At 48.0% G+C, this 24167-nt stretch overlaps 1 protein-coding gene across 1 annotated transcript in view; it reads left to right on the top strand.

Moving 5' to 3' along the window:
- Positions 1 to 2104: 2104 nt before the first annotated feature.
- The window catches only part of LOC134949743 (HAUS augmin-like complex subunit 7), a 118617-nt gene continuing 96554 nt past the window's right edge, over positions 2105 to 24167 (top strand). The window contains exons 1-2 of the mRNA XM_063938490.1: positions 2105 to 2168; positions 17423 to 17538. Coding sequence (XP_063794560.1) covers positions 2115 to 2168; positions 17423 to 17538 — 170 coding nt within the window. The 5' untranslated portion in view covers positions 2105 to 2114. The remainder of the gene's footprint in view (positions 2169 to 17422; positions 17539 to 24167) is intronic.

Below are 24167 nucleotides of genomic sequence, written 5' to 3'. Positions count from 1 at the left end.
ATATACAAGGTCACGGTATACCAATGTGTCGAAGCTACGGGCTCCTGACTTTTTAAACCGGATTACAATTAAATAGAGAAGCACCTGAGTATCAGACCACTGCGCACACACACACACATACATTATCATACTTAAACACACGCAGCACACACAGCATACATACATACATACATACACAGAGTATACTTGCACACACAGTAAACATACATACAGGAAGTATACACACACACTATACATGCACACAGCATGATACATACACATAGTACACATGCACACAGCATACATACATACATACTTATATTACATGCACATAGCATATATACATACTTATATTACATGCACACAGCATATATATATATACATATATACACACACTGTGATGACACACACCATTAAGAGGAAGCATGCCACTCATTCAATCACATGCTACTCACCACACAAACTGCTGCAGTATATGGGACAGCATGCCACATGGCCTACTGGCCCTTTCTTCATCTGGCTGCTTGCATAGTCAGTGGAGAGAGAGACAGCAGCAGCCGCTGCCTGCTCTCACCCGGAGGGCTGTTTCAAAGAAGACTCAGTCAAGAGGAGTCAGGCACGTTCATGTACAGCCTGTGAGGAGCTGCTCGTTATCGCTGCAGCTCCCCCTACAGGCAGCCAGCCGCCTGACAGTGTAGGGAGCTGGAGCAGCCGTGTATTGTATACACGCAATGAAAAAAAAAAAAAAAAACATCTTTCAGCAGCGCTGATGATCGTCGGTCAGGGGGGCCCCCTAAGATTAGAGGGCCTGGGGTACTGACCCCCTGTGACCCCCCCTTAATCCGGCTCTGGTGTGCATCCAGCTCAGCCGGGCACAGAAATCTAACTGAGGCTTGGAGGAGGGTCATAGGGGGAGGAGCCAGTGCACACCAGATAGTCCTAAATCTTTCTTTAGATGTGCCCAGTCTCCTGCGGAGCCGTCTATTCCCCATGGTCCTTACGGAGTTCCCAGCATCCACTAGGACGTCAGAGAAATATATATATATATATATATATAAATAATCTATCTATCTATCTATCTATCTATCTATCTATCTATCTATCTATCTATCCATTTAGCTGCCTAACAATAGTCTCTTATGCTAGTCAGTCACAAATGGGTAGTGTTATAGACTTGGTGACCACACTGGGAACAAGCAGTGTTCCCACTGTACACACACAGGGGGAGATTCAAATGTTTGAAAAGTCAGTTGGGAGTCTGTTTTTCCTATCTAATAGATAGACACCCAAACGACTTTTCAAACATTTGAATTTCACCCAATGACTACACCGATAAGACAATGGTGGTCATTCCGAGTTGATCGCTCGTTATTTTTTTTTCGCAACGGAGCGATTAGTCGCTAATGCGCAATGTCCGCAGTGCGACTGTGCCAAGTAAATTTGCTAAGAAGTTAGGTATTTTACTCACGGCATTACAAGGTTTTTTCTTCGTTCTGGTGATCGTAGTGTGATTGACAGGAAGTGGGTGTTTCTGGGCGGAAACTGTCCGTTTTATGGGTGTGTGCGAAAAAACGCTGCCGTTTCTGGGAAAAATGCAGGAGTGGCTGGAGAAACGGGGGAGTGTCTGGGCGAACGCTGGGTGTGTTTGTGACGTCAAACCAGGAACGAAACTGACTGAACTGATCGCAGTGGCAGAGTAAGTCTCGAGCTACTCAGAAACTGCTAAGAAATTTCTATTCGCAATTTTAAGAATCTTTCGTTCGCAATTCTGCTAAGTTAAGATTCACTCCCAGTAGGCGGCGGCTTAGCGTGTGCAATGCTGCTAAAAGCAGCTTGCGAGCGAACAACTCGGAATGACCACCCACATGTGCTTGGCATCAGGCACCTAACACAATCGCAATGCACAGACACTAGAACAGCGCAGCCTGTACACAGACATAAGTATCCTAGCAACAGCAGCGCCCGCAGTTCTAATAGAGAGAGCGCTGGGAAGCGATTGCCTTAACAACCAATAACAATGGGAGGTAGGCGGGAACATGGAACCGCAGCCAATCAGCTCTCTGGAAAGTCAGAGTTTAGAAGCGGCGACTGCTGGTACGTTAGCCAATGAGAATGTGAGCCGGGGACAAGTAAAGATGGCGGGAGATGCGGAGCTGAGGAAGGCGGTCTGCCTGTATGAGCGGTTACAGGTGACCAGGGGGGGGTGGGGGGGTAATGGTTACTGGGTGTATAATAACGTCAGTGAGTTACTGTTATCGCCGGGGAAAGGTGTCTGTGAATTGTACAGGCGGTGTGACTCTCCATCTGCAGTGTTATTGCTGTTATGGTTAGTAAGCCATGCTGGGACTTGTAGTGCTGCTCTACTTTGGTGCCAGTTTGTATAAGGACACACGTACAGTAATGTACAACTACACAAATAAACTATACCATTTCTTTTCTTAATAATTGGGAATGTTATGAATTAATATAGATTTGGGGCACTGGGTATGTCTGTGCTCAGGACTGAATATAATATAACTATAAAACATTCCAGAAACAGACTACAGACTGGGGGCAGCTCAGTGAGGAGCGAGCTGGGCCCTGAAACCATTCTTACACCATATATTCCCATTGCGGATTGTGTTTGTGGTTTTGGAAATATCTGTCTGGGAAGCCGTATTCCCAGCAGCAGGGAGCCAGTAAGGAAAGGGGGCCTGGGCCAAAGTTCTCATATTTGGGCAGATGTACTAAAGGTAGTGATTCTGAGAGGGACGCAGCCGCGCGTCTGCTGCCATCTGGTCTGCACGATGGCTGCAGTGTGATTGACCACGGTGGGCGTTTGCGGGGCGGCGATGTAGCTTTGGGTGTGCAGGCCAAACAGGCGTGCCGTGACCATTTTCTGGGCGGCTGCATGATGTTAGACGCAACCGCTCCGATTAAAAAAAGTGGCGGCCGACCACCTGACAGCGCAGCCGGCGGTCAACCTTAGTTTGATGCACCCACAATCTAATTGCGGATGCGTCGGTAGGCGGCCGGTCACACATGCCGGGCGGCCTTGTCCTGTGATGGGCGGTTCCCAGCATGTGAGGAGGTGGACGGAGATCTGGCTGTGTGTGCAGTGATCTGCGTCCATCTCTCCATCAGCCCCTGAGCTTTGGAGAGAGATAAAGTACCAGCCAATCAGCTCCTTTACAGCATTACAGGCTGTGTTTGACATGACAGATAGGAGCTGATTGGTTGTTCCTTAAGCTCTGTCTCCACTTTATCACTCTCCAAGGCTTCGTACATCTGCCCCAATGACCCTCTGTCATTTTAGCATCAAATGTGTTTATTGTGGGTGGGGGGATATCAAAATACTGTATGCCATTGTCTGGACACTTCAAACTCAAGATTTCTGGTCTCACAAAATTGTCATCAAAAATATTCCCCATCTCCTGATGAAGGTGCTCCAGCAAGGTGTTAGTGGCTCCTGTGGCTGCTCTCAGGAAATGGGGTGTAAAGCGGGTACACACTAGGCGATATATAGCGGGGCGGTTGGCGGGTGTATACAAGAGATAGCTCTATGAACAACGCCTTTTACAGACATATTGTGTCAGCTGTACAGGACAGCCGATATGTTTTCAGGTATACCGGCGTATCTGGCTGTGTGTACGGTAGGTCCGTACCCTTGCTGCAGGGGCTTATGTCACAGCTGGGCAGGCAATTTCAAATGCTGGATGACCAGACCGACGCATCGGGCGGCCGATTGGTAAGTGTATATGCTTACCTGGATCAGCCGCTCTATCCGCGATGGCGGGTCAGCCGATGTGTCGGTGCAATGTGGACCCTGCATTACTCTGTCTTTATCTAGAAATACCATCTGTGTGACCGGAAGATCAGAGCACATTGCCCGAACCAGTCATGTGATCTCATTCCTACGGGAACATGACTGAATCATCAATAGGAGAGTACAGATAAACCCTGCACAAGGATTACTAGGAGGTTGTCCATCTGGAAGTAGGATTCGTTGTCTGTAGATCGGGGTGTATTGCGATGAGAACTGAACTGCATTGAGCTCACAACAGATTCCAGAGATGTTGGTGCGTTTGTCTACTTACAGAAGTGGTGCAGGGATTGTGGATCCAAAGGGAAATGCGGCAGCAGCACGGAAACCTCTTGGAGATGAGGGCAGTCTGGCACGTGATGCGGATCTTTCAGCTTGTTTGATGACACAAATATGGTGGCCAATCCCGGGATCAGGATCGGCGGGATCCCGGGATTTAGGGCCAAAAATGGCCGGGATTCAATCCCGGGATTGGAAGGATCAGCGCTGAGCGTCCACAGGACGCTCAGACGCTGCCCGGCTTCCTCCTTCCGGCTCCCCCGGCGCAGCATGAGGTCACGCCGTCAGCCGAGCACTGAAGGAGTGCAGGAAGAGATCCCTACCCGCTTGCCCTCTGTATACGTAGTGTTCACGCTAGGCTGTTTTAGCAGGGCGCCGCGCCCTGCCCGTTTTTTTTAAGGGCAAAACCCACCCTGCCCTTTCTGCGGCGCCCTGCTAAAACAGCCGGCCGCTTTCTGCCCTCTCAGTATGTAAAGATGCCGCGCGCGGCATCCATTCACGCTGTGAGAGAGCTTGGGGGAAGCCCAGCACCTCCGTAGGTGCTGGGCACGCCCCCAACAATGACGCCGCCGGCCGCCCACGCCCCCGTCTCTGTGGGCTGAACCGGCCACTTGTATTACGTATAGTTGGCCACTCCCCCTATTTGCATGGCCACGCACCTTTTTGGCACGCGCTAGCGCTTTTGCCCCTCACGGACCGGTGCCCTGCCCGTCAGCTAGAGTGAACACTATACGGTTAGTAATGTGTGCGGGGCGAGGGGGCGGCCACACACTTAAAAGCCAATCCTGGGTATCCCGGGAATCCCGGGATTGGCTTCCCTAGACACAAACAACTCGGCATCTTTTTTTCAACACTCGGACAGCAGTTGCTTTTACAAACTGGCAAGTCGGCACCAGGAGCAGCAGTGTCGGTAGTCGTGGGGTGGAAGACTATTTCATATATACTTTTCTGTGGTTCACATGGCGGGCACTGACAACAGTGTGCTGTTATTTTTGCAGTTTGGAACACCACAGTTTCTTGATTATACTGGTGTAACGGGGACACTATGTCAGACAGGATGTGATATTTTGTCGCTGTAGTGGATGTTCCAGCTCTGCTATACAGTACGTTCCCTCATTTCTCTGACGTCCTAGTGGATGCTGGGAACTCCGTAAGGACCATGGGGAATAGCGGCTCCGCAGGAGACTGGGCACATCTAAAGAAAGCTTTAGGACTAGCTGGTGTGCACTGGCTCCTCCCCCTATGACCCTCCTCCAAGCCTCAGTTAGATTTCTGTGCCCGACGAGAAGGGTGCACACTAGGGGCTCTCCTGAGCTCTTTGTGAAAGTTTTAGTTTAGGTTTATTATTTTCAGTGAGACCTGCTGGCAACAGGCTCACTGCATCGTGGGACTAAGGGGAGAAGAAACGGACTCACCTGCGTGCAGAGTGGATCGGGTTTCTTAGGCTACTGGACATTAGCTCCAGAGGGACGATCACAGGTTCAGCCTGGATGGGTCCCGGAGCCGCGCCGCCGGCCCCCTTACAGAGCCAGAAGAGCGAAGAGGTCCGGTGAAATCGGCGGCAGAAGACGATCCTGTCTTCAGATAAGGTAGCGCACAGCACCGCAGCTGTGCGCCATTGCTCTCAGCACACTTCACACTCCGGTCACTGAGGGTGCAGGGCGCTGGGGGGGCAGCGCCCTGAGACGCAATAAATCGATAAAACCTTATATGGCTAAAATAAATGCATCACATATAACTCCTGGGCTATATGGATGCATTTAACCCCTGCCAAAACATATAGAAAAACGGATGATAGGCTCCGCCCCTTTCTCGGCGTCCTTATCTCCTCAGCACACTGGCGCCATTTTCCCTCACAGCTCAGTTGGAGGGAAGCTCCCTGGCTCTCCCCTGCAGTCACTACACTACAGAAAGGGGTTAAAAAAGAGAGGGGGGCACAAATTAGGCGCAGTATAAACAATACAGCAGCTATAAAGGGAAAAACACTTATATAAGGTTATCCCTGTATATATATAGCGCTCTGGTGTGTGCTGGCAAACTCTCCCTCTGTCTCCCCAAAGGGCTAGTGGGTCCTGTCCTCTATCAGAGCATTCCCTGTGTGTGTGCTGTGTGTCGGTACTTTTGTGTCGACATGTATGAGGAGAAAAATGATGTGGAGACGGAGTAGAGTGTCTGTAATAGTGTTGTCACCCCCTAGGGGGTCGACACCTGAGTGGATGTACTGTTGAAATTGCGTGACAGTGTCAGCTTTGTATAAAAGACAGTGGTTGACATGAGACAGCCGGCTACTCAGCTTGTGCATGTCCAGATGTCTCATACAGGGGCTCTAAAGCGCCCGTTACCTCAGATACAGACGCCGACACGGATACTGGCTCCTGTGTCGACGTGAAGAGACAACCGTGATTTCCAATAGGGCCACACATTGCATGATTGAGGCAATGGAAAATGTTTACACTTTTCTGATAATATGAATACCACCAAAAAAGGGGTATTATGTTTGGTGAGGAAAAACTTCCTATAGTTTTCCTGAATCTGAAAAATAAAATGAGGTGTGTGATGATGCGTGGGTTTTCCTCCGATAACAATTGATAATTCTAAAAAGTTATTGGCAGTATACCTTTTCCCGCCAGTGGTTAGGGTGCGTTGGGAAACACCCCCTACAGGGGATAAGGCGCTCACACGATTGTAAGAACAAGGGCTCTACCCTCTCTTGAGATGGCCGCCCTTAAGGATCCTGCTGATAAAGCAGGAGGGTATCCTAAAATGTATTTACACACATACTGGTGTTATACTGCGACCAGCAATCGCCTCAGCCTGGATGTGCAGTGCTGGGTGGCGTGGTCGGATTCCCTGACTGGAAATATTGATATCCTAGATAAGGACAGTATATTATTGCCTATAGAGCAATTAAAAGATGCTTTTCTATATATGCATGATGCACAGCGGAATATTTGCCGACTGGCATCAAGTATAAGTGCTTTGTATCTACCAGTAAAGTGGTCAGGGATTCCAAACGGCATTTGGAATTGCCTTAAAAAAGGGGATGTACCCTAGGTCGCCTCTCAAAATAAGACGCCGTATTATCAGGCGCAGTCCTGGTTGGCAAGCGGACAAAAGGGTTCCTCTTTTCTGCTCGTGACAGAGGGAGAGGAAAATGGCTGCAGAGATCAGCCAGTTCCCAGGAACAGAAACCCTTTTCCGCCGATGCCAAGCCCTCAGTATGACGCTAGGGCTTTACAAGTTCAGGCACGGTGGGGGCCCGTTCTCAGTGAATTTCAGTGCGCAGTGGGCTCACTCGCAAGTAGACCCCTGGATCCTTCAGGTAATATTTCAGGGGTACAAATTGGAATTCGAGACGTATTCCCCTCGCCGTTTCCAAAAAGTCTGTTTTACCGACGTCTCCCGCTGTCAGGGAGGCAGTTTTGGAAGCCATTCACAAGCTGTATTCCCAGCAGGTGATAATTAAGGTACCCCTCCTGCAACAGGGAACGGGGTATTATTCCACACTATTGTGGTACCGAAGCCAGACGGCTCGGTGAGACCGATTTTAAAATCTAAAATCTTTGAACACTTACATACAGAGGTTCAAATTCAAAATTGAGTCACTCAGAGTAGTGATTGCAAACCTGGAAGAAGGGGACTACAGGATGTCTCGGGACATCAAGGATGCTTTACCTTCATGTCAAAATTTACCCTTCTCACCAAAGGTATCTCAGGTTATGGTACAGAACTGTCGCTATCAGTTCAGACGCTGCCGTAGGGATGGTCCACGGCACCCCGGGTCTTTACTGAAGTAATGACCGAAATGATGATATTCCTTTGAAGGAAGGGAATTTTAGTTATCCTTTACTTGGACGATTCCCTGATAAGGGTAAGATCCAGAGAACAGTTGGAGGTCGGTGTAGCACTATCGCAGGTAGTGTTGCGGCAGCACGAGTGGATTCTCAATATTCCAAAATCGCAGCTGGTTCCGACGACTTGTCTTCTGTTCCTAGGGATGATACTGGACACAGTCCAGAAAGAAGGTGTTTCTCCCGGAGGAGAAAGCCAGGGAGTTATCCGAGCTAGTCAGGAACCTCCTAAAACCGAACCAAGTTTCAGTGCATCAATGCACAAGGGTTCTGGGTAAAAATGGTGGCTTCCTACGAAGCAATCCCATTCGGCAGATTCCACACAAGAACTTTCCAGTGGAACCTACTGGACAAATGGTCCGGGTCGCATCTTCAGATGCATCAGCGGATAACCCTGTCACCAAGGACAAGGGTGTCCCTCCTGTGGTGGTTGCAGAGTGCTCATCTTCTAGAGGGCCGCAGATTCGGCATTCAGGACTGGGTCCTGGTGACCACGGATGCCAGCCTGCGAGGCTGGGGAGCAGTCACACAGGGAAGAAATATCCAGGGCTTATGGTCAAGCCTGGAGACAAAAATATCCTGGAACTAAGGGCCATTTACAATGCCCTAAGTCAAGCAAAACCTCTGCTTCAGGGTCAACCGGTATTGATCCAGTCGGACAACATCACGGCTGTCGCCCACGTAAACAGACAGGGCGGCACAAGAAGCAGGAGGGCAATGGCAGAAGCTGCAAGGATTCTCTGCTGGGCGGAAAATCATGTGATAGCACTGTCAGCAGTGTTCATTCCGGGAGTGGACAACTGGGAAGCAGACTTCCTCAGCAGACACGACCTCCACCCGGGGGAGTGGGGACTTCACCCAGAAGTCTTCTAACTGATTGTAAACCGTTGGGAAAAACCAAAGGTGGACATGATGGCGTCCCGTCTTAACAAGAAAATGGACAGATATTGCGCAAGGTCAAGGGACCCTCAGGCAATAGCGGTGGACGCTCTGGTGACACCGTGGGTGTACCAGTCAGTGTATGTGTTCCCTCCTCTGCCTCTCATACCAAAAGTACTGAGAATCATAAGAAGGAGAGGAGTAAGAACGATACTCGTGGTTCCGGATTGGCCAAGAAGGACTTGGTACCCGGAACTTCAAGAGATGCTCACGGAAGACCCGTGGCCTCTACCTCTAAGAAAGGACCTGCTCCAGCAGGGGCCTTGTCTGTTCCAAGACTTACCGCGGCTGCGTTTGACGGCATGGCGGTTGAACGCCGGATCCTGAAGGAAAAAGGCATTCCGGATGAAGTCATCCCTACCCTGGTCAAAGCCAGGAAGGATGTAAGCGCAAAACATTATCACCGCATTTGGCGAAAATATGTTGCGTGATGTGAGGCCAAGAAGGCCCCTACAGAGGAATTTCAACTAGGTCGTTTCCTCCATTTCCTGCAGACAGGACTGTCTATGGGCCTAAAATTAGGGTCCATTAAGGTTCAAATTTCGGCCCTGTCGATTTTCTTCCAGAAAGAACTGGCTTCAGTACCTGAAGTTCAGACATTTGTAAAAGGGGTACTGCATATACAACCTCCTTTTGTGCCTCCAGTGGCACCTTGGGATCTCAATGTTGTTTTGAGGTTCCTTAAGTCACATTGGTTGAACCACTCACCACTGTGGACTTAAAATATCATCTCACATGGAAGGTGACGATGCTGTTAGCCCTGGCTTCAACCAGGCGTGTGTCAGAATTGGCAGCTTTTATCATATAAAAGCCCTTACTTAATTTTTCATTCAAACAGGGCAGAATTGAGGACTCGTCCTCAATTTCTCCCTAAGGTGGTTTCTGCTTTTCACATGAACCAACCTGTTGTGGTGCCTGCGGCTACTAGGGACTTGGAGGACTCCAAGTTACTTGACGTTGTCAGGGCCCTGAAAATATATGTTTCCAGGACGGCTGGAGTCAGAAAATCTGACTCGCTGTTTATCCTGTATGCACCCAACAAGCTGGGTGCTCCTGCTTCTAAGCAGACTATTGCTCGTTGGATTTGTAGTACAATTCAGCTTGCACATTCTGTGGCAGGCCTGCCACAGCCAAAATCTGTAAAAGCCCATTCCACAAGGAAAGTGGGCTCATCTTGGGCGGCTGCCCGAGGGGTCTCGGCTTTACAACTTTGCCGAGCAGCTATTTGGTCAGGGGCAAACACGTTTGCTAAATTCTACAAATTTGATACCCTGGCTGAGGAGGACCTGGAGTTCTCTCATTCGGTGCTGCAGAGTCATCCGCACTCTCCCGCCCGTTTGGGAGCTTTGGTATAATCCCCATGGTCCTTACGGAGTTCCCAGCATCCACTAGGACGTCAGAGAAAATAAGATTTTACTTACCGATAAATCTATTTCTCGTAGTCCGTAGTGGATGCTGGGCGCCCATCCCAAGTGCGGATTGTCTGCAATACTTGTACATAGTTATTGTTAACTAAATCGGGTTATTGTTGTTGTGAGCCATTTTTTCAGAGGCTCCTTCATTGTTATCATACTGTTAACTGGGTTCAGATCACAAGTTGTACGGTGTGATTGGTGTGGCTGGTATGAGTCTTACCCGGGATTCAATATCCTTCCTTATTATGTACGCTCGTCCGGGCACAGTATCCTAACTGAGGCTTGGAGGAGGGTCATAGGGGGAGGAGCCAGTGCACACCAGGTAGTCCTAAAGCTTTCTTTAGATGTGCCCAGTCTCCTGCGGAGCCGCTATTCCCCATGGTCCTTACGGAGTTCCCAGCATCCACTACGGACTACGAGAAATAGATTTATCGGTAAGTAAAATCTTATTTTTCCATACATTGTTGGAAGTCGCAAAGACAGCGGGGAAGGAGGTATCACATTATGGGGGTCATTCCGAGTTGTTCGCTCGCTAGCAGATTTTAGCAGCATTGCACACGCTAAGCCGCCGCCCCCTGGGAGTGTATCTTAGCTTAGCAGAATTGCGAACGAAAGATTAGCAGAATTGCGAATAGAAAATTCTTAGCAGTTTCTGAGTAGCTCGAGACTTACTCCTACACTGCGATCAGCTCGGCCCGTTTCGTTCCTGGTTTGACGTCACAAACACGCCCTGCGTTCGGCCACCCACTCCCCCGTTCCTCCAGACACTCCCGCGTTTTATCCTGGCACGCCTGCGTTTTTTCGCACACTCCCAGAAAATGGTCAGTTTCCGCTCAGAAACACCCACTTCCTGTCAATCACACTCCGATCACTTCAACGATGAAAATTCTTCGTTCGGACGTGAGTAAATCTACTAAGTTTTGTGCTAAAATACTTAGCGCATGCGCACTGCGTACCATGCGCATGCGCATTTTTACCTTAATCTCTCCGTTGCGAAAATCGGCAACGAGCGAACAACTTGGAATGACCCCCTAAGGCGTTTCCTTGTTCCGCTCGCTACTCTGCTCACTAGGGAGTATTTCAAGAAAATGTATTTCTATAATTCTCTCTAGAATACTTAATTTGTCCGGTAGTAATTATTAACTGCTTATTTCTCTTACGTCCTAGAGGATGTTGGGGACTCCAAAAGGACCATGGGGTATAGACAGGATCTGCAGGAGACATGGGCACACTATAAGACTTTGAATGGGTGTGAACTGGCTCCTCCCTCTATGCCCCTCCTCCAGACCTCAGTTAGATTCTGTGCCCAGGAGTGACTGGACACGCACTAGGGGAGCTCTACTGAGTTTCTCTGGAAAAGACTTTATGTTAGGTTTTTTATTTTCAGGGAGACCTGCTGGCTACAGGCTCCCTGCATCGTGGGACTGAGGGGAGAGAAGTCAGACCTACTTCTGCTGAGTTAAGGGCTCTGCTTCTTAGGCTACTGGACACCATTAGCTCCAGAGGGTTCGATCACTTGGTGCGCCTAGCTGCTTGTTCCCGGAGCCGCGCCGTCACCCCCCTCACAGAAGCCAGAAGCCGGTTGAGTATGCAGAAGGCAGAAGACTTCAGTGACGGCAGAAGACTTCAGTAACGGGCACAGGCAATTGGTGCTATATATATAGACATCATATATTATTTTTTAGTAGTATATGGGCGCTGGGGTGTGAGCTGGCATACTCCCTCTGTGTTCTCTCTACAGGCTTCCCTGTGGGTCTGTACCCTTTGGCCAGTGTGAGAGTGTGTGTGTGTCGGTACTGTGTGTCGACATGTCTGAGGCTGAATGCTCCTCCCCGGAGGAAGTTACTGGGGGCGCAGAGAAGGATTTGGGAGTGGTTTTGTCGACTGCTGATTGGGTGAATATGTTGAGTACACTGAATGCAAATGTGGCGTTATTATCTAAGAGGCTGGACAGATCTGATTCTCGGACACAAACGTGGAGAAAATCCATGGAAGACGCCTTTGCTCAGGTACAGGCCCCCTCAGGGTCACAGAAACGTTCCTTTACCCAGACGGTAGATACGGATACCGACACGGACTCTGATTCCAGTGTCGACTTTAGTGAAGCCACTTTACATCCAAAATTGGTAAAGAGTATTCAGTACATGATTGTGGCTATTAAAGATGTTTTACATATTTCTGAGGAACCTCCTGTTCCAGATACAAGGGTTTGTTTATTTAAAGGGAAAAAGCCTGAGGTGAAGTTTACCCCCTCTCATGAACTGAACGCTCTTTGTGAAAAAGCTTGGGAGTCGCCTGACAAAAGGTGGCAGATTCCCAAGAGAAGTTTTATGGCATATCCTTTCCCCTCTGACGACTGGGAGACGACTCCCATTTCTCCCTATGTGGACAAGGCTCTGTCCAAAAAGGCGGCCCTTCCGTCTCCTGACACTGCTGCTCTCAAGGATCCTGCGGATCGCAAGCAGGAAACGACATTAAAAGCCATTTATGTCACTACGGGTGCATTCCTCAGGCCTGCGTGGCGTCGGCGTGGGTGATTAGTGCTATTGCTAAGTGGGCTGATAATTTGGCATCTGACATGGATACCCTTGATAAGGATAACATTCTTTTGACTCTTGGTTATATCAGGGACGCTGCAGCTTACCTAAAGGATGCGGCTAGGGATATTGGCCTCTTGGGATCAAGAGCCAATGCTATGGCGGTCTCGGCCAGGAGGGCGCTGTGGAATCATCAATGGAATGCTGATGCCGACTCCAAGAAAGCTATGGAAGCTCTCCCTTTTAAAGGTAGTGTCTTGTTCGGTGACGGCCTTGCTGACCTGGTGTCTACTGCTACTGCGGGTAAGTCATCTTTTCTTCCTTATGTTCCCGCAGAATAGAAAAAGGCGCCCCATTATCAGATGCAGTCCTTTCGGCCTAATACAAAAAAGGAAGGGGCTTGCTTCAAAAGGTAGAGGAAGGGGAAAAAGGTCGCCTGCTGTGTCTGGCGCCCAGGACCAAAAGTCCTCCCCCGCCTCTACCAAGTCCACCGCATGACGCTGGGGCTCCCCTACGGGAGTCCGTGCCGGTGGGGGCCCGTCTCCGAATCTTCAGTCAGGTCTGGTTTCAATCGGGCCTAGATCCTTGGGTCCTAGACATAGTGTCCCAAGGGTACAAACTGGAGTTTCAGGAGATGCCGCCCCCCCCCCCCCCCCCCCCGCAGATTTTTCAAGTCAGCCTTGCCAGTTTCTATTCCAGAAAGGGAAGTAGTAATTGCTGCGATACAAAAGCTGTGTCAACAGAGGGTCACAGTTCCGGTTCCCCCGTCCCAACGGGGGGAAGGGTTCTATTCGAGCCTCTTTATCGTGCCGAAGCCGGACGGCTCGGTCAGACCGATCCTGAACCTAAAATCCCTCAATCCGTACTTGAAAACTTTCAAGTTCAAGATAGAATCTCTTCGAGCTGTGATTTTATGGCGTCAGTTGACATAAAAGATGCCTACTTACACGTCCCGATATATCCTCCTCATCAGGCTTTCCTGAGATTTGCGGTGCAGGATTCTCATTGCCAATTTCAGTCGTTGCCGTTTGGGCTTTCCACGGCCCCGAGGGTCTTCACCAAAGTGATGGCGGAAATGATGGTAATCCTACACAAGCAGGGTTCACAATTATCCCGTACTTGGACGATCTCCTGATAAAGGCGAGATCAAATTGAGCAGTTGCTAAGAAATGTGGAACTCTCCCTGACGGTTCTGCAACATCATGGTTGGATTCTAAATTTGTCAAAGTCTCAGTTGATCCCGACAACTCGGCTGCCCTTCTTGGGCATGATCCTAGACAAGGAACTACAGAGAGTGTTTCTTCCGGCGGAAAAGGCTCTGGAAATCCAGACCATGGTCAAGGAGATTCTGAAACCGTCAAGAGTGTTGATTCATCAATGCACTCGAGTGCTAGGGAAGATGGTTGCGGCTTACAAAGCCATTCCGTTTGGCAGGTTTCATGCCCGGGTGTTTCAGTGGGACCTGCTGAACAAATGGTCCGGGTCTCACCTGCACATGCACTGGAAAATATGTCTATCTTCCAGGACCAGAATTTCTCTCCTGTGGTGGCTGCAAAGTTCTCACCTTCTAGAGGGACGCAGGTTCGGAATCCAGGATTGGGTCCTGCTGACCACAGATGCAAGTCTCCGAGGCTGGGGTGCAGTCACACAAGGAAGAAGTTTCCAGGGAAAATGGTCAAGCCAGGAAACTTGTCTCCACATAAACGTTCTGGAGTTAAGAGCCATTTACAACGGCCTTCTGCAAGCGGAACACCTTCTTCGAGGTCTACCTGTCCTGATTCAGTCGGACAACGTAACAGCGGTAGCGTACGTAAACCGCCAGGGCGGAATAAAGAGCAGAGCGGCAATGGCGGAGGCCACAAGGGTTCTCCGCTGGGCGGAAAAGCACGTGAGCGATCTGTCAGCAGTCTTCCTTCCGGGCGTGGACAACTGGGAAGCAGACTTCCTCAGTAGACACGATCTCCATCCAGGAGAGTGGGCTCTTCATCAAGAGGTATTTGCAGAAGTGACAAGGCGTTGGGGAATTCCTCAAATAGACATGATGGTGTCTCGCCTCAACAAGAAGCTTCCGAGATATTGTTCCAGGTCGAGGGACACTCAAGCCAGTGCAGTGGACGCCCTGGTAACTCCGTGGGTGTTTCAGTCGGTATATGTGTTCCCTCCACTTCCTCTCATTCCAAAAGTGTTGAGAATCATAAGACGAACAAGGGTTCCAGTGGTACTCGTCGTTCCAGATTGGCCACGGAGGGCCTGGTATCCGGATCTTCAGGAATTGCTCATAGAAGATCCTTGGCCGCTTCCTCTCAGAGAGGACCTGTTGCTGCAGGGGCCATACGTATTTCAAGACTTACCATGGCTGCGTTTGACGGCGTGGAAGTTGACCGCCAAATCCTAGCTCGAAAGGGTATTCCTGGGGAAGTCATCACCACTCTCCTTAAGGCTAGAAAGGAGGTCACGGCGAAGCATTATCACCGTATTTGGAGAAAATATGTGTCATGGTGTGAAGCCAAAACAGCTCCTGCGGAGGAGTTTTACTTGGGTCGTTTCCTCCATTTTTTGCAGGCAGGCGTGGATGCGGGCCTGAAATTGGGTTCCATCAAGGTGCAGATTTCGGCTTTCTATTTTCTTTCAAAAAGAATTGGCCGCCCTTCCTGAAGTTCAGACTTTCGTGAAGGGAGTGCTGCATATCCATCCTCCGTTTGTGCCACCCGTGGGATCTTGAAGTGGTGTTACAATTTCTCATGTCTCACTGGTTTGAACCTTTGAGAAAGGTTGAGTTAAAGTTTCTAACTTGGAAAGTGGTCATGCTTTTGGCCTTGGCGTCTGCCAGACGAGTGTCTGAATTGGCGGCTTTGTCTCACAAGAGCCCATATTTTATTTTTCATGTGGATAGAGCGGATTTGAGGACTCGTCAACAATTTCTGCCGAAGGTGGTTTCTTCGTTTCACATAAATCAACCTACTGTGGTACCTGTGGCTACGGATGCTGTGGCGGTGCCAAAATCTCTTGATGTCGTAAGAGCTTTAAAAATTTATATCGCCAGAACGGCTCTTGTGAGGAAAACAGAGGCTCTGTTTGTCCTGTATGCTTCCAACAAGATTGTAAATCCTGCTTCCAAGCAGACTATTGCACGCTGGATTTGTAATACGTTTCAGCACGCTCATTCTACGGCTGGATTACCGTTGCCGAAGTCAGTGAAGGCCCATTCTACCAGAAAGGTGGGCTCGTCTTGGGCGGCTGCCCGAGGGGTCTCGGCACTTCAGCTTTGCCGAGCAGCTACGTGGTCAGGTTCAAACACTTTTGCTAAGTTCTACAGGTTTGATACCCTGGCTGATGAGGACCTCATGTTTGCTCAGTCGGTGCTGCAGAGTCGTCCGCACTTTCCCGCCCGGTCTGGAGCTTTGGTATAAACACCATGGTCCTTTTGGAGTCCCCAGCATCCACTAGGACGTAAGAGAAAATAGGATTTTAATACCTACCGGTAAATCCTTTTCTTCTAGTCCGTAGAGGATGCTGGGCGCCCATCCCAGTGCGTACTGTTACTTGCAGTTGTATTGTTGGTTGTTGTTTTCGGTTACACGACGGTTGTGTATCGGTTATGTTCAGCTTGTTGCTGGTTTTCGTTCATACTGTTCTCTGGTATTCCTGCTAATCCAGTTGTACGGTATGTTTGTGGTGTGAGCTGGTATGTACTGTATATCACCCTTAGTTTAACAAAAATCCTTTTCCTCGAATTGTCCGTCTCCCCTGGGCACAGTTCCTATAACTGAGGTCTGGAGGAGGGGCATAGAGGGAGGAGCCAGTGCACACCCAGTCAAAGTCTTTTAGTGTGCTCATGTCTCCTGCGGATCCCGTCTATACCCCATGGTCCTTTTGGAGTCCCCAGCATCCTCTACGGACTAGGAGAAAAGGATTTACCGGTAGGTATTAAAATCCTATTGTTTTCTATGTTCCATGCTTCTTTAAATTAAGCACCCTTGGGTAGCTGAGAACCCCAAATTTCAACCCTGTGTACTATTGTTGATAGATTTTAATGATCCTCCTTTAACTTCATTTCTTAAGGCCCATACACACTTGCCGAGAAAATGAGCGCCGTCGCTCATTTTCCCCTTTCCTGAGCGCCGTCGCTCATTTTTTCAGCAAGTCTGTATGCCACCAGTGTCGATCGATGGGTGGCCCCGCGGGTCGGCAACGATTGTCGCTGTCGACTGTTCATGCATGCTCTATCTGGACTGTTATCCAGGAGCTGCATGCACAGCCGGCCGCTGCGTGACGTCACTGAATAATCATATCGCTCAGTCTGTATGACCACCCGGCCTGGGAGGGGAAACACTAGACGATGTCGCTCTTGGGTCTTTACTTTGGTAGTTCTTAAAGGATAAAAACAAATTATGTATATATGAGTAAAGTAATATTACATACTCCATTGTGACTTATTGTGGATATTAGAGGTTACCTCAGACTTTGTTTGGCCTTGTCCCATTTTACTTTACGGGCACTCCTTGGGGACATCTAATATTACATAGGCGTGCCCTACCCCCTACAGCAGCCATGTTTGTCTCATGCTCTCTCATCAGCACCATTAGCCTGCTGTTAGCATGTCCCTTTCTGCTCTTACAGAAGCTGTCATGTCCGTCTCTGGAGGGAGTTTATATAACTGAGCCACAAAGCATTCATGAGCTGTTATGCACCCCCTCTGTCCGACGCCTTGATGTACTGGAGTGGATATGTACAAGGTAAATGTCACCATTCTACAAGCACAAGGTGCGACTTCTATTATTGTACAGAGGGCTAACGCTCCGTCTTGGGAAAATGCCTGCAGAACTTTCCCAGCCGCCAGATCTACTTTTATCTCTGCTGCTTATATTTCTCAGCCTAAAGGGCCCCATACACTAGAACGATCTCATGTCGGAGGTGATCGTAGGCGATCAACTCGCCAGCCTCCCGGGGGGCAGGATCGGCTAAGATACTGTCAAAGTCAGAAAAATATCACGATGCACACTGCCATATTTGCACCTCACATGTGTCCCTGCTGCGCATGCGTGCGCTCTCCCGTGCGTGCGCATACTCGCTGTTGCGGGCACCCGCAGGCGCACGGTATGCGCATTTACGGTAGAGATTGTATGCGTCTAGCGGGCGACTCTTTCGTTACATATTTTCACCATATAATGTATTTTGTAGATTATGGTCCCTTTGATAGAATCTGAAAGTTTGGTTAATGTAGAATGTTCATGGACAGGGAAATCCCTCTTTGTTTGATACGAAGGGTCAGACAGGAGTAATACAGTGGTGTTTAGTATCCATCGGAAGAGTATTTAATTAGCAATATTCCGGTGTTGGTTTGAAGCGAATTAATCGCTCGTGCGAATAGTTATGGACATAAGAAGTTTATGTCCATTTACTATTATTTGCACTTACTTATCCATGCGGCGGGAAACCTAGTTTCCCACCCACCTGAGCAGTTGGAAATTGTCACAGCCCACCTGTATGAATCAACCTATGACCTTTTGTTATAATGCGAGGAGGAATTCCTGTGTCCAATGAACAATGAGATTGTAGGGACCATTGAATTGTATTGTGTGTGGGGCATAAATAGACAAGCCGATCACATCCAGCTCTCACTCTTCAACGGTTCTCATTGCTGATAATCGGGAGCTGGATGTCCAGAGGCGCATGCGATCGTTCCCCTTTGTGCGTAAGTTTTTCTCCGCAATCATATTGTATTTCTTGTTATTGTGGGCCATTTCTCTCTCTCTCTCTTCTCCCCTTTCTCTCTTAATTTTCCTGCAAACGTAATTGTATTATATTGTATTTCCTGTGTAGTTATCTGGTTAGTTAGTCTATGTTATATTGTAGTGTGTGACTTGTATTGTATTATTCTTTTGCAAGTAATAACATTCATATAAGGCGTTAGACCCTAAAGCACGGTATCTGTGTATTTCTTATAGTGTTAAGTATTCTCAGAGCGTCGGTGACGCTCGAACAGCTTTTAAGTTAATAAGGTTACACTGTGTTGCATCTACACCCTATCTCTACACTAGGGTTTTACTGCATATTACATTGTTTATGGTTTAGATATAAAGGTTTAACATTGTGAGCGTCTGCGCCGCTGGTGATCTCCTCGTGGTCCCGAGCGTCCGCTACGCTATAGCGAACCATTACGTTAGTCAGCAGCCAATAGCGTGCCTGCCTGTGATCTCTTGGCCGTGAGCGAACGTGACGCTTGAGCGTCTCGACTACGGCTAAGCGATTGTTACGCAACGTGCGTACCCTTACGGTACTCCATACATAAATAGCGTACAGTGTTCTTAGACCTCATAAAGGGTTTTATATAAGATAAATATTTAGCTTTATCAATTGGCGGCTCGTCCTGTCCTTCACATATCTCTGCTAGGTAATTTCAGCAGACATTATCCATCAGCAAAGGGCGGGAGATCATATTCTTCGCAGTGCTGACGGGATAAGCGTCTGCTTCGCTTAGTAAAGGGTGCTGAGGGAATCCGGAACCGGAGGTAAGAACAACACGCTAGTGTCTTTTAAAACTGTTTTTTTCTATCTTGCGTACGCACACACGCATATCTGCATTTCTTTTTCGTGTATTTTCATATATCACTCTCCTGTTAGCACGTTTTATCAATTTATAAAATGGCAAAGAGAGATTTGTCGCTATTTCATAGTAAGTGTAAAAGTAATATATTAAGGGATAAAGTGTAAAGCACACACGCAGCTCTACCTAAAGGTACAAGGAGAGATTGGTGTGGGGTTCAGTAGATGATCGAGGATCATCTACATTGATAAACGTGTACATTGTGTTACGGTGGACATTGGTTTTGTGTACACGTGTCTCTAACAAAGGGCTGAGACTCGCGTACGCAAAGGCCGACGCACGCAGCGTAAATTACGCAACGGAGCGTCTGGGTACGCCCACGTAACTCAAGTCACCCGATAGTGTTGATTTTTAACAGGCGATAAATAGCGCAACAGGCGATAAATAGCGCAACAGGCGATAAGTAGCGCAACAGGCGATAAATAGCGCAAGTTTATTTTAGTATTCGAAATTTAAATTAACAGATCCTTCTCCAAATTTACAACACATCTGGTCTAAAGAAAATTTCTGCACAGAAATAGAAATAGAAACAAAAGTGTATATGTGGTGAGTGAGTGTTTGTTTTTACAATTTTGGGGATTGAACCACAGAAATCATCGAGTTCTCGTGAAGGTACATACGTGTAAGTGACATGCACGGTGGCTAGGGAGGCATCTCTGGTTAAACATAAAATTTGAGCATTAGAGTGTAGCGGACCAGGAGGTATAGCAGACCAGGAGGTCGTATAACAGACCAGGAGGTCTAGGTACAAAGAAGTCCGCTATAGAGACAAGGCACAACACCAAGAAGGGTTGGTGCAACACCCATATAGGCCAATAAAGCTCAGGCTGAAGGAATTCGCAGCTGCCGAATGTCGATTCCACTGGTCGCTCCGTACATAAGATTAGTTGCTTATGTACTGAACGATTGTACCGCACGTAATTGTGTGCATTAGTTAGTAACCTGACCAGTACCATTTGTGTACAAACCCGGTCACAAACGCTATTTGTACATTCTAACGTGATTTGTGTAATTTTTTATTTTTTCAAAAAGGGAAGTTCGCTGGTCACTCAGGAATTATCCGACAACCCCACCTTTACTGGAAAGGGTTAATGCTCCTCGGATCATACCTACATGTTCCAGTAAACTAAGGTTAATAGGGGCCCTGGGTCGAGTACGCCAGCACTATATCAGTGTGTGGGCATATTGGTCGGCGTGGGCGAGTGAGTGAGGTGCTCGGTAAACTTCACCGTCAACCTATCTTTGAATATTTTGGTTTTTTGTAAGGGTTCGCTGAACACCCTGATATAGAGGTCAGAGGTAGAGCAAGCAACACCTGCAAATTATGGGGGCCAGTTGTTCAGGAAGGGGGCGATCAACCTCGGTTCGGGTTGATTCTGTAAACCGACCAGTCGGGTCGGCAAGGTATGTAATGTGTGAAAAATACGGAAGACACACAGAAATTTTATGTGATGAATGGGAGAAAATGACTGTACATGACGGGGAGAAATTCCCAAGAGTAGGCAGCTTCAGCCCAGAAGTGTTGCAAAATTTAAGGAGAAGGATATGTCTCATTAAATCAGCAAAGAGACGAATCAAACATTATGATTATTTGCAGTTATGGCAACAGGAGGGTGAAATACAGAGAGGATTGGCTCAGGCGGCGGGATCTGGCCCTATCAGGAAACTGATAGCCACGGCCCCACCGCCACCATACATATCGGGAGAGAAATTGGTTGCGGAGAATGACGCATCAGGGGGTAACAAACAGGCACTTAGCAACTGTATAAATGTTAAGGATAATGTTAATAAGTTAACCCATGCAAGTATTAACCCGTGCAAGTTGTACCCTGTTTTGAACTTTCCCCAGGAGTGTGATCAAGAGGACGAATCGGCAACAATATCGGCGCTCTCTCTAGCAGCCACTATATCAGAAACGACAGTAGGCACGGCCCAACCCATAAGATTAGTAACAAAGCCCCCTAGCGGAGGGACAGGTGAGGTCGTATCAACGGGTAAGTACGGCACCATACACTATGCTGAAACCATTTCACCACAGACTGTAGAATCTACACAGAATGATGTTGTTAAACTTGCTCCCGTGAGGGTAATAGCAGTTCCAAATGGGAAAACGGACACTACAGGAGTCACTCCTATCAGGAACATTGCCATGTACAGCCCGTTTTCCCGAATGGAATTAAGAACCATAGTTTCTGAATTCCCGGATCCTAGAAAAGACTTAGTTGCTAGCCAAAAATACATCAGAGACCTAGGAAACACTTTAGAGCCCAATAACAAAGATTGGCAGATATTGCTGAGGGCTTGTTTACCCTCCAATGTCGACGCAGCTCAATTTTTAGCTGACTGTGGATTGGATCAGGATGTACCTCTTACAGATGTGTACAACAAAGATAACGTAAAAAGAATAAGTTTACAGTTAAAAGAGTATTTTCCAGCTGTGGCCAAATGGAATAGAATTTTTTCCATTAAACAAAAAGAGACAAACAGCTGCTGATTATTTTCACCGGCATTATTAGAAATGGCAAAGTACACTGGCATAGAGGACATTAGGACCAATGCAAATCATCAAGAAGTAGCAGTATCTGTGCTAATGGATGGTTTAAAAGAGGCATTAAAGACCAGGGTACAGACCACACAACCATGTTGGCGAGGTCTGTCGGTGGCTACTTTGAGAGAGGCTGCTATTGATCACGACCGGAATATCACCAGACACAGGGAGTCACAAGGTGATAAGTTAATGTCAGTAAGTATACAGGCCCTGACCACAAAACAGCCTGTGTTTATATCACCAAACCCTGTGGGTAAGTCAAATGTGGTAACATGTTATTTTTGTCATAAACAGGGACACATAGCACGAGATTGTAGAGCGAAAAAATTCGCAAAGATCATACCAACCCCCTAGACAACGACACGACACACGACATTGGGAGCAAGGTCCGCAGAGACGGAGTTATGAGCCACATACAGGGGAAACAAAAAGATACCCCCCGAACAGAGACTGGCACGCCTCTGGTAGTTCCCAGCTAACTCCCTCACAAGTAGTTGCTGCCAGCGGGATTCAGGGAGGTCACCATACCCAATAGGGGTGTGGCCATACCTGTAATCTCCAGCCAGTAAAATTGATTGCAAATCTTGGAAGTGAACCCGAGATTGCAATAAATGTAGCTGGTAAATCATTAAACTTTCTTGTAGATACGGGGGCGGCCAAATCAGTGATAAATTCGACAGTGGGCATGAGAACCACTGGTAAGACAATTCCAGCCATAGGAGTAACGGGAGTAGTCCAGCACTACCCTGTTAGCAAACCAGCCGAGATTACAGTAGGGCCTTTACATACCAAGCATTCCTTTTTGCTGGCTGCATCGGCACCGACTAATCTCCTGGGAAGAGATTTATTGTGTAAAATGGGGTGCGTCATTTATTGTACTCCTGAAGGTGTATTCTTGGACATACCTGAGAATCACGCTCAGGAAGTGCGAGACATGTTAGACTCCCCATCAAAATTAATGTCACATACCATTATGACAAATAGGACTCCATCCCAAGTAGAAGAAATGACATCCCAGATACCAGAGTCACTTTGGACTAAAGATGGACAGGACACTGGATTAATGGCGAACGTAGCTCCGGTAGTTGTACAAGTAAAAGATGGTAGGATAGCTCCAAAAATCCCACAGTACCCTCTGAAGCCAGAGGTGGAGTTAGGAGTGTATCCCGTAATAGAGCGCTTGCTACAACAGGGCATTCTGGTAAGAACGTCCAGCACTGCCAATAGTCCCATCTTCCCTGTTAAAAAGAGTGGGGGGAGGGGTTACAGGCTAGTGCAGGATCTAAGGGGGATTAACAAAATAGTTGAGAGTCAGTTCCCCGTAGTGCCAAATCCAGCTGTCATCCTTATGCAAATCCCTCCCACTGCGAAATTTTTCACTGTTATTGACCTCTGCTCCGCTTTCTTTTCGGTACCTCTGCACCCTGACAGCCAATACTTGTTTGCATTCACATACAGAGGAGTCCAATACACATGGACTCGATTACCACAAGGTTTCATAGACAGTCCAAGTATATTTTCCCAGGCTTTGCATGATTGTTTACAGTCTTTCCAACCAGAGAGTGGATCAGTATTAATACAGTACGTGGATGATCTACTACTGTGTTCTGATTCAGTGGAAGCATCCCTGAAGGATACGAAACAGCTCCTGTTTCATCTTTCAGACACAGGACACAAGGTTTCTAAAGACAAGTTACAATTATGCCAAACTAAGGTAAAATATTTGGGACACTGTCTAACACAAGGACTGAGACACCTGACCGCTGATAGAATTCAAGCAATTAGAGACATGACTCTGCCACAAACCCAGCAACAGATCAGAACATTTTTAGGAATGTGTGGGTATTGCCGTAACTGGATCCCAGGGTTTTCCATTCTAGCGTTACCCTTGCAGGAGATGGTCTCCTCAAACAAACCTGATCGGATTTCGCATACAGACGAGTCCGAGATGGCATTTAAGAGACTTAAACAGTGCCTAACGCAGGCACCAGCATTAGGTATGCCAGACTATGGGAAACCCTTTGAGCTGTACGGAACAGAAAGTGCTGGTTGCGCGGCAGGCGTCCTAACCCAAAAGCACGGTGATGCCAGCAGGCCGGTAGCATACTACAGCGCTCAGCTAGATACGGTAGCGCGATCCCTCCCCACATGCTTGCGAAGCGTTGCTGCGATAGCATTGCTAGTAACGAAAAGCGAAGATGTAGTGCTAG

The sequence above is a fragment of the Pseudophryne corroboree genome, chromosome 8, assembly GCF_028390025.1.
Source record: "Pseudophryne corroboree isolate aPseCor3 chromosome 8, aPseCor3.hap2, whole genome shotgun sequence".
NCBI lineage: Eukaryota > Metazoa > Chordata > Amphibia > Anura > Myobatrachidae > Pseudophryne > Pseudophryne corroboree.
This window is presented reverse-complemented; position numbering and strand designations above follow the sequence as displayed.